Source organism: Squalius cephalus (assembly GCF_949319135.1).
Source record: "Squalius cephalus genome assembly, chromosome: 22".
Classification (NCBI taxonomy): Eukaryota; Metazoa; Chordata; class Actinopteri; order Cypriniformes; family Leuciscidae; genus Squalius; species Squalius cephalus.
Genome location: NC_137143.1, coordinates 28024875 through 28035990, shown reverse-complemented (window position 1 = coordinate 28035990; position 11116 = coordinate 28024875). Strand labels below are relative to the sequence as shown.

The 11116-nt window shown below is 35.6% G+C and overlaps 1 protein-coding gene and 1 long non-coding RNA gene across 2 annotated transcripts; both read right to left on the bottom strand.

The window, feature by feature from the left end:
* Nucleotides 1-1266: 1266 nt before the first annotated feature.
* On the bottom strand, nucleotides 1267-8853 carry LOC307150175 (uncharacterized protein). Its single transcript, XM_079857043.1, has 16 exons — nucleotides 8776-8853; nucleotides 7788-8072; nucleotides 6528-6572; nucleotides 6354-6401; nucleotides 5556-5609; nucleotides 5197-5247; nucleotides 4886-4936; nucleotides 4755-4805; nucleotides 4569-4631; nucleotides 4382-4459; nucleotides 4236-4254; nucleotides 3995-4046; nucleotides 3808-3880; nucleotides 3276-3371; nucleotides 2881-2930; nucleotides 1267-2768 (listed from the first exon to the last, which is right to left on the bottom strand). Exons 1-16 carry the CDS (start codon nucleotides 8828-8830, stop codon nucleotides 2679-2681), a joined length of 1161 nt encoding a protein of 386 aa, XP_079713169.1. The 5' UTR covers nucleotides 8831-8853; the 3' UTR covers nucleotides 1267-2678.
* A 1405-nt stretch (nucleotides 8854-10258) lies between these two features.
* On the bottom strand, nucleotides 10259-10851 carry LOC307150681. Its single transcript, XR_013819764.1, has 3 exons — nucleotides 10813-10851; nucleotides 10540-10629; nucleotides 10259-10457 (listed from the first exon to the last, which is right to left on the bottom strand). It is a non-coding gene; the product is annotated as an uncharacterized lncRNA (long non-coding RNA).
* Nucleotides 10852-11116: the final 265 nt, after the last annotated feature.

Genomic DNA, 11116 nt, shown 5'->3' with positions numbered 1-11116 from the left:
ATGACGCTGTGGAGTGACGCTCGAGTGATCAAGTATTCCAATGTAAATAAGCTTTCCTTCGATTTCCTCCGTCCTCGCTTCTTTTCCTTGCAGTCTTCCCTCGCATCCTACAGAGGGTGGAGCTGAGACACGAGGAAAGGAAGCGAGGAAAGGAAACGAGGATGCACAAATAAGAATTGAGAAGCACCCAGAGTCCATTTAGTTTGGAAATATCACTTTAATTATAGCAGGCTATACTGGTATCAGTATTACAGCATAAACATATAATGCAGCGTAAAACATATCAGAAACGCTCTACTTTATGAATGTTCCACATAAACTCTGCAGTTCAAAAGTTTGGGATCGGTAAGATTGTTTAATGTCTTTTATGCTCACCAAGGCTGCATGTATTTGATAAAAAAAAAATACGGTAATGTTGTGAAATATTACGATTTAATATAACTGTTCTAATATATATAACTGGACACGCTAATTCACGCTAGCAATTAGCTTAGTAAAAATACAATAGCGTAGCTTAGCTCTGATCAGCCCCCGCACGTTCTACCGAGTAACTGACAGTTATTACAATACATATTCAGGATTCCCACAGCTCATCTTCACTGAGCTGGACTCTAATAACTAATAACATCTTGAGATACAGTAGAGAATTCTGCAACAAACCAAAACAGATCAATCACTTTTCAATAAATGCATATTCTGGGTTAATTTAAATATGACCTCTACACACTTTGCAAGTTTAAGAATATGTAGGCTATCAAAAAGACGAATACAAATGTATTTATTTTACAGTATTTAAGAAGACAGTGATTAAACAGCAGAGATCACTTACTGTAAGACTGAACCTACAAGAAGCTAAAAAGCAATGAAGATGAACAACTCCATTACAGCGAGTGTGAGAAAAGAGACAAATGAGACTCACATAAAAGGTGAATTATGAAGCAGCGCATCAGACAGGAAACCATGTCATGCACTTATCAGTTTTATGTAGATTACTGTACACTCTAAAACCAATGTGTTTTGCAACCCACATGGGCAAACAAACTATGGACAAACCCAAGCATGGTTTATTTAAACCTTCCATGATTTGTGGTTCGTTTACCTCAGCATAATGAGTTTAGTGCTATTTCATGTTTACAGGAATTCTAGCTTATTTTTACCTCATACATGGATTAATGTTTCCTGACTAACTTAAATACTGTAAAAAAATAAAAAATTTGTAAACAAAATTTTCATCCTCCAAAGGATGATGACAAGGAAGATAGCGGAAAAAAAGGTTATCTTTAATAAAACAAAGCAGAGGCACAAATCCAAGAATAACATAACAGTGTGAACTACACACAAACAACACCAGACGATGAACAGAGGAAACTGAAGGGCTTAAATATACAAGATAATGAACTGAATACTAACAGGTGATCTAATTAATGAATAGCACTTGCACTTGCATATTGTACTTGCATATTGTTGTGGTCACTTACACTAAGTTGCATATTGTACTTTATTGTTGTCCTATTGTTAGTTTAACTGCTTCTATTGTTCTCATTTGTAAGTCGCTTTGGATAAAAGCATCTGCTAAATGAATAAAAGTAAATGTAAATGAATAACCATGGTGACAATCTAGTGGCGGGAAACTGAGAACAAAGGAAAACTAACAAGATAAAGGCAGAAAAAACAGGAACTGAACACTATGAAAATGAATCCAAAACTGAGCATAAACGTGACATCTCTGTTATCCGTTTTCCACTAAAATAGTGCTGGTTCTCGTGCCGGTTATTTAAAGTCCAGGTACAAATCAATGCAAAAACTTTTTACTCTCATTGAAAAAGGGGTTTGAGGAGCTATTAATTTTGCTCTTTAAAACATTTTTCACACTTGAAATAGTTAATACTGGGTCATTCTAAACCCTGGGTATACTGAGTCCTGGGTAATCTTGCTTCACGTTTCACACTTATCATAATTTAACCAGGGTTAATGATTAATCCTGGGTAATCATAAACTGCCATTTTGCACTGTATATTCCTAACACTGGGTAAACATCCTTATTTGCGGTGTCAGGGTAATTGATTGGATGAACGTGATATGTTTAAATTGCACATCCTCATATTTATATTGCCAACAGTACTACATGTTTATCCTGAACAGACCTTTCGGACTATAAATGTAAGAATGAAATGGTTTCTTCATCACTCCAACTGTCACGTTTCCCCTCAAATGCTGGAACTACTGTTTATACTCCACGCAATGTTTCTATGACTGTCTAAAGCACGTGAATTTGACAAATGCCATTCACTGCAAATGACCTCCAGCTCCAACTCCCCATCTCTGGATGTAATATGGGTGGAGCTTGCCCTATTCCAGCTTCACCTCTGTGGATCTAATGGGTGGAGCTTGCCCTAGTTACTTTTAGGGTTATGGTGTGGCTGGAGCTTCAAGCTCCACCCATTACAACCAGAGAGGCTAAGCTGGACCTCCATTGTCTCTGCAGTGAATCCCAAGCACTTCTCACAAGGCAGTATTGGGCTAGAGAGCCTTGCCAGAGAAAGTCTTCTGCGTGGTCACAGAGGTCACAATGCATTTCACGGCAAACACTAAATTATGAAAATAAAAACCTATTTGTCAGCAAGTAAAGATAGTTTATTTATAATGAATGTACATAATGAAACACGACTTGAGGCTCATCAGTGCATCTTCACCAAACTGTAGACTTGATCTCCTGTGTTTGAGTGAACTGGTTTGTCAGGGATCGTGCAGTACAGGTGGTAAACATTCTTAAGACAACAGGAAGATTGATAAGACAGACAAGATCAATGTTTGTAATCTGTTCATGGTAGACTTCTCATTTGGTTGTGAGGGTTTGTGGTGTGACTATTCACATTTTACCTCATTTTCTTCTGTATTGCCCTCTTTCTGTTGAGTATTGACCAAAACTTCTGTAAAGAAGAAGCGTCATTTCACTTTAAATAACATATTTTGACTGTCAAGAACAAGCTCTCTGTCATAAAACCTGAATGTATTTTAAGCTTTGACACTTTGCACAGCAGAATCATCTCTTCTCAGACTCATTGTGCAACAGTGTTGTGATGAATGTAATATTTGTCCCACTTCCTCTGTATGAGCTCATCGTGATTGAGTGGGCCAAGTTTCTCAATGCTTATATGTGAGCATTAAAAATTCTGTTTTTGGACTAGTGAGAAAGTTTTGAGTTTGTTTTTATAGTAAAGAACCGAGAATGATTTGATTCGTCATGATATTACCACTTTAATGAAAAATCTTACCTGAGGGCTGGTAAATTGAATTCTCAGACGTAATGAAAGAGTCAGTTGCTGTGGGATCTGGTGTGCTGTCCTGATGGGACTCTGGGTGTTCGAGGCCTTTGAAAGAACAGCATGATATAGAGGGTCAAACAGAGTTAAAAGAAAACCATCCAAAACAAGAGGACAAATGTCAAATGGCTTTGCATAAAGATAGAAACTTGTCATTTTAGAAGTTTTTCGGCCCCTCATCACGGCTTCTTTCATTGGATGACAGTGCAAACATTCTGCAAAATAGCTCATTTTGTGTTCCACAGTAGAACAAGTTTTGAACAGCAAGAAAGTGATTAAATGATTTTCATTTTGGCACGAGCTGTTCCTTTAAGAGAAGATGTGGCTATTAATGCTGATCTCCTGAAGACTTGAAAGAGGAAATGGCTTCAGTTTCCGAGAAGCTGTGGTCACTATATGGTGTTTTTAACTTAGCAGATTTATTTGTAATTCTTGGTGACATCTGTTACTAAGCGTCACGCTGTCTGAGATGATGTTCTCTCACCTACAGAGATGGGCTGAGATGTGGCCGGTACAGAAGTGATCAGAGAATATGTCTCTGCAGGTCCAGAACAACTCTAAAAAGCATAAAGAATAATTAAGGTCATGTCCATTTCAGCCATTCTTACTCATTATGGTATTATAAATATGTATTACTTTTTGATTTAAAAAAAAATTGCAAAGATACTCACCATACCAATTCCTTGACTGGGCTCATCTGATCTTATTAATCTTATTTTATTGCTAAGAATCAAATAATGATCTTTATGGCATCTTTGCATGCATGCATGTATCAGATAATGTAATACACATTTGCACATACAGATCCTATAGACTACAAAAAACTATATTAGTATCTCAATGATACTTAAATAACACTGTCTCCAATACATATCACAGACTATGAAATTGAATGCATGAAATAAAACTTACTGTTTTCTTCGTTTTTTACCTAGAAAAACAATGAGCTACTGTATTATGTTCAGTTTTTACAGCATTTTGGTCAAAATTCACATGATAAATGATTTCACATAATAATATTGAACAGCATGGAGTGTACAATTATAAACTTGACTTACTTGCAAACCAACATAGACAGATGAATCCAGTCAAAATGACACCAACACCAGTGGAAACCAGCACTATAGACCATGTGTCTGTGTCAAAACAAAACCAGCACTTTAATACATGTTAATACATGAGATCTGAAAGGGAATGCTATGGTCAAATCATTTAAATATGGAAGAAAAGGATTTAGAATAAAACCTGTATATTTTGTTGCGGGTGGATCTTTATGATCAGCTGTTGAAGTGTGAACACTAGAAACCTCTGCAACAGAAAGAACTCAAATGATACGTGATGAATATACACAGCAGTGTTTCAGTGTTTGATGAAGTCACTGTAAAAACATTTTTTCTTAAATGGCGTTCTAAAGATATTTAAAAAAGTTACCAGTTCTGCTGGATGCTGGGGTTTCAGTAGTGGAAATGGCAGCCATTGTTGCTGAAATTGAAACGGTAAAATAATGAACTATATGAATTACGATTATTTGTATTGTCAGGTAGCTACACTAAACTACTCACATGTTTCTGTGTTCGTTTGTGAAGTTTTTTGAGTGGATGTTGCTGCTGAAACTGCAGTGAGAACATCTTAAGTTGTATATAAAATAAAAATTGTCTTTACAAAGACTGGCAAAAATCTTATATAGCAATAACCATGATAGCAGATCCAAAATTATCTTTTTGTTTTGTGTGTGTGAAAAATACACTAAAGTAGGCAAACATATTGGGTGAGACATGCAATGTTCATCCATGACTTAACATTTTGAGCAGACATCATTTTGGAGCAAAACAATTTTGCCATTTGCTTGGCAATTTGGCATCTAAATACGTACCATGTTCTGATATATTTCTGTTACCAGGCAGAGTAGAGTTTGCTGTGAAAACTGAAAAAAAAATAAAAATAATAACAGTGCCACGGCATGTATAGTATTAAAATAGAATTAAAAAATATTCACATAATTCATTAGCAATTATTAACCATGTTGAAAAAGCAATACAATCATGAAGCTCGTGTTTGTTGAATTCATTGTGCTTGTACTTCCCACTTACCTTCAAGGACTTCCTCTTTGAGTTATAAATGGACAGTATAAATACTTTAAATAACTCCCACATATATTTTTGAACCTGACATTTGAATCCAACATATTCTACACAGTCACTTTAACCATTGAGGAAAAGTGGATGAACTTACATATGGTTTCCTTTGTTGTGTTTGTTGGCAGGGTTGTCTTGGAATGGAGATCAACTAATATAACAAAAAACATATAGGGCCTTATTTTAACGGCCTAAACTCATGGTCTAAAGTGCACTGAGGGCGTGTCCGAAACCACTTTTGCTAGTTTAACGACGGGGAAAATGGTCGGCACGCCCGGTGCCTTGTCTAAAAGGGTTGTCTCTATTCTCTTAATGAGTAATGGGTGTGTTTTGGGCGTAATGTGCAATAAACCAATCAGAGTCTCATATCCCATTCCCTTTAAAAGCCAGTTGTGCTCACGCCATGGCTGATTCGCTATTTACAGCATACATGACATGGCATGTAATATTTGGCATTTTTGTGTGTTGCTGCGCGTCCCTGTGGGTGTGTGTGTGTGTGTAATAAGAAGAGTGTGTGAGCGTTGTGGACCCTCCTATAGGCGCACATGCTAATACGCTCTTTAAATAACATTGCGCCATTGACTTTAGACCAGGTTTCAGTTGGTCAATGGCACAGTCTATTTCAGTTGCCTCAAAATATCAACGCGCCATCAATGCGCCCGCACACACTTCATTTTCAGACCAGCTCGCCCATGGGCGCACAAATGGGTGCAAATGCATTTGCTATTTAAACAACGTGGTGCAGGATGTGAAAATGATAACTGCGTCAAGCTGAAACTAGCAAAAAACACTCGCGTCAAGCCTGGCGCTGCATTGCGCCGGGTGTATGATAGGACCCATATAGCAATCATTTCTGAAATTTGATCTAACCAGAAATTATGTTGTCAGTACTTACCAGATTTACTGTATGTTCTGGTTTCAGAAGTGGACCCCACAATTAATGCTGTTGAAAAGACTGAAATTTTCATGTACAGTAAATGTTCAACAAGTAATCATGATCAAGGAATAATGTTTTTCGTTCCAAAGACATTCATGGTGGAGTAATAATAATGCTTTTTTGATTACTCACAGGTTGTCATGGCTGTTGTAGTAGTATGTGCAGTGGTTGTTGAAACTGCAGAGACAAATTACCAGCATTATAGGGCAAGCTTTAAAGCTAAGTTTGCTTGTTGAAGGGACAGGTCCTTCAAATACAAGAAGAGTGATTTTTCCTAAAGTTGCAAAAACTCTGTTAACTTTAATCCTGTTAGTACTTTTGTAATGTGTAATTTTGGAGGGAAAACAACTCCATAAACATCTGTATTACACTGTAAAAAATTTCTAACCCTCCCAAATCAAAAATTTCAAGTGACCGATAACATCAAAATTGTTCAATTGTAAAATTAAATTTACAGAATTTCACTTGGGCCAAGTGAAAAATTGAGATGTTATCAGTCACTTGAAATTTTTGATTTGGGAGGGTTAGAAATTTTTTATAGTTAGCAGCAATTGATTTGATTTCTGTAATGTTTTGTGGTATTGATTCAACAAAATACAAACATCTGTCTGATAATATTAATGCTTCAAAGGTTGGGTGACACTCATGTAAACTGTCAATCCCTCACTGAGCAATTGCTCTTTATCTTCATCCTGTTCATTTTATTGCCATGTTTAAAAAACACAATTAATCAATTCAGAATATATAAGAATGTTTCTGAAAGAAATTTTAATTGAAATATTTCTGACTTCAACATTTATTAATTTATTTAACATTAACATGTATTCATTTTTGTAAAGTCACAGAGTTCAAAAGTAGCTGCTGATAAGATTGATCCAAAGTACCTTCTATATATTTGTCAGACATAGACTTGCTGTCTGACATCTCAACTTTGATCACATGATCAGCTTGTGACTTCCTTCCTGCTTAAATGTATCAGATTGTTCACTTGCACATCACACTGTGGTTAAACGTTTGTCATCACAGATCACTGTCTACTTATTCACACTGTCCACAACTGCTATAGAATCAGCTTTTAACATGTTGTTTCTGATTTCATAGTCTGGCATCGAACCACAATAAATGAGTCTCAACACACCACTGGGATTATGATCAACCATATTCAACCCTTACTTATATTTAGTATATTTGTCTTTTCTGTATTGCATTATACAGCCGATTGAAAGAGTCTTTATAAATAGTATCTATCCAGAAGTGTCCTATAAGTGTTACATCACAAACACTGATGGTGGGTTTCTCAAGTGAATCAGTTTGAAGTGAAATAATCCATAGTTACTAAACACCTTTAAATAACAGTTACTAACCCAGAAGAACAGCAGTGAAATCTCTCACCTTGAACCTTCACTGTAAAAGCAGGAGAATGAGATGATGTATTATTGCCCCACTCATAGAAGCAGTAAATGTGGACTGATGCAGGAGATTTTACATCTGCCCATCTGAGCACTTCAGCACCAGTGAGATCGAGCTCACACTTCCAACTGGTTTTTATATTCTTCTGTTCACTGTTTATGTAGAAATTACACTGATTCACTGTAACATCTGCTGGCGTCTCACAGATCATCTTCACTGAGCTGGACTCTCTTATGACATATGGAGATACTTTTACAACAGGAGATTCTGAAACAACCAAAACAGACAAATCAATCATTACATCTCCTTGTTGACCATATTTACATGCATCGGTTTCCAACTACGGTCCATGTTTTGGTTTAACCTTTAAACAAACTAATGCCCGGTTTCACAGACAAGGCTTAAATCTAGTCCTAGACTAAAATGCATGTTTGAGCTCTTAACTGAAAGCAACACTAACATATCCTAAAATATGTCAGTGCCATTGTTTTGTCTCAAGATGCACACCAGTAATGTTGTTTTTTTTGGTTTTTTTCCTAAGGCACCTGTAGAAAAGATTCTTAAATGTCCTAATTTAACTAAAGCCTACTCCTGGCTTAAGTTAAACCCTGTCTGTGAAGTCGGGTCTTATTCTCATAAAAACTCATGTGAACAGTAAACTTTTATATGAACGTGCAGATTTTCCAAATAGCTTATTTACATGAACATGTCCAATTAATATTGATTATTATTTCACCCAAACATTAGCTTAATCGGGTAATTGCAATCAGTTTAATAAACTGTAATTAAATTGCTAACAAAAAAAGAATATGCCTTAAAGCAGAGAGGTTGTAGGTTCATGTGTTTGCTCTCCTGAAACATAACCGTACTGATCACACATGCTGAAATATTTTAGAAAATGTAACTTTTTTTTAACTGCAATTGAGGACATTCAGTATTTAATCAACATTAAACAGCATAAATCACTTACTGTAAGACTGAACCTCCATAAAGAGCTGAAGAGCAATGAAGATGAACAACTCCATTACAGCGAGTGTGAGAAAAGAGACGAGTCTCACACAATGGATGAATTAGGAAGTAACACATTAAACCACAACAATTGAATGCTTGTGCATTCAGAACTATGAAGATGAACGTACATTATGAGACCACACGTTCAGCAGATCTGGGTCACCGGTAACATTTTTTGTAGACTCACAGACTACAGGCACATAATGTCTGTCACGCTCTGCCTGTTTTACTTTAGTTTTCATGGACTTTTAGTTTGTTTCTCTTATTAACGTGTTTCCTGTGTTCCTTTATTCCCGCCAGTCCTTGGTTGCCATGGATAATCATTTAATTAGCAGCACACCTGTCAGTTTGAGTTCATCATATTGTTTGTGCATTGCACGCTGTTTGTTATCATATTGGATTGCCTGAGTTTTGCTTTAGTTAATAAAAAAGCTGTTATTTTGATTTACCGCATCTATCTTCATCTTTGGACTAAAACGTTACAATAAGTGAAGCAGTTCAGTTGCTCATTGAATAGACAGTTGTTTAACAGAAAATAACACTGCAAAGTCCTGTCATTATTACAAAGCTGTGGTTGCCATAATTCTGTAAAACTGCAGTAAAAATGTTAAGATATTTACAGAACAACCTGTAAATTGTACAATTTAAAACTAATTTACACACACACAATTATAAGGTGATTTGTTCTTTTTACTTACAGAATGGCACATGTAACAATATTTTACTGTAAAATTACATGAATGTAATGCAGGTTAGATCTATAAAAATTTTCAGATATATATATATATATATATATATATATATAGTAGGGGAACTTAATGTTAACCAATTGACATGGCATCTTTTACAGTCTTTTACAGTTAAAATTAATATTTTTTACAATGAATACAAACTGAACAATTTGAGCACTATATGCTAATTTTGTGAAATTGTTTGCTGCAGTTAAAATGCAACTTTTTTGTTAGCACTCAATAGTTGATTAAAAAAATATATATATAGAAATTAGATTTTATATTTTTGAAGCTTCAAATCTGTCTGAATCTCCATCACTGAACTGAGATAACTTGAAGATCCTTTCAGCTCTGTTTAAAGGGTTAGTTCACCCAAAAATGAAAATTCTGTCAGTAATTACTCACCCTCATGTTGTTCCAACCCCGTAAGACCTTCGTTCATCTTCGGAACACAAATTAAGATATTTTTGATTAAATCTGAGAGCTGGATCACTCCTCCATAGGCTTCTAAGGGATTGAAACTTGCCGTCTTAATTTGTATTCTGAAGATGAACGAAGGTCTTACGGGGTTGGAACAACATGAGGGTGAGTAATTACTGACAGAATTTTCATTTTTGGGTGAACTAACCCTTTAACATTTTACCAATATAAAATCTATTTTCTCCCAAAATCAAAATGTGGGAAAATACCTCCAAGCTGCCTTGGCTACTGATCAATATATGAACGCAGTAGCTACTGTAAATATACTATTATTCTTTCTGTACAAATCATTTTTCTCTTTAGAGGTGCAAGAAGTAAAGAAATGAAATGGTTCATCCATGTTTTGCGGAGCACACAGAGGAAGTTAACAGAGATGTTGTTTCCACATGACAGGAGCTGTAGATCACCTCTGTGAGAACGTCATCAGAACCTGCACACATACACTTTATTATTATCATATGTTTCAAGGAGCTCAGTTTATGAATAATTATACACCTATACATTGTACTTACTGTCAAAGTGGCAGAGACAGAGGAATCCCACGAGTCCAGACAGAAATAAACCAATACCAGTGAAAACCAGCACTACTAACAGCCATGAGACTGTCAAAAGACAAAAATAAGAATTTATTCCATGTTTATATTTATATCAAATATATTATGTGCAAATTTTTTTTTTTTTTAATTTTTTTTTATTACATTTGGAGGAAATTTTCTAGGTTTGTTTTAGTTTCTACAGATATACATAATATCAGTTTTGTATTGTGTTGTGAGTGAATGAACAACCTTCAGAGTGAATGTGATCAGTATGAGGAACAGCTGCAACAGAACAGATCTCAGATGAAATCATATTACAATTAAAAACTGCATCATGATTGCAGACATCAGTGTTTCTAGATGATCTCACTGTCAGGAAAATTCTTCTTATTTAACATTTAAAACAGATTTAATATTCTCATTATTATCAACAAAGCAAAAATCCACTTACATGTTTCTGACTCTCTGGTGGTTTCAGGCAGAGCAGAAGCTGGTGTGAAAACAGCTGATAGAATCAACAGTGTGTCAGAGTGGAATGAGATATGAGAGATAT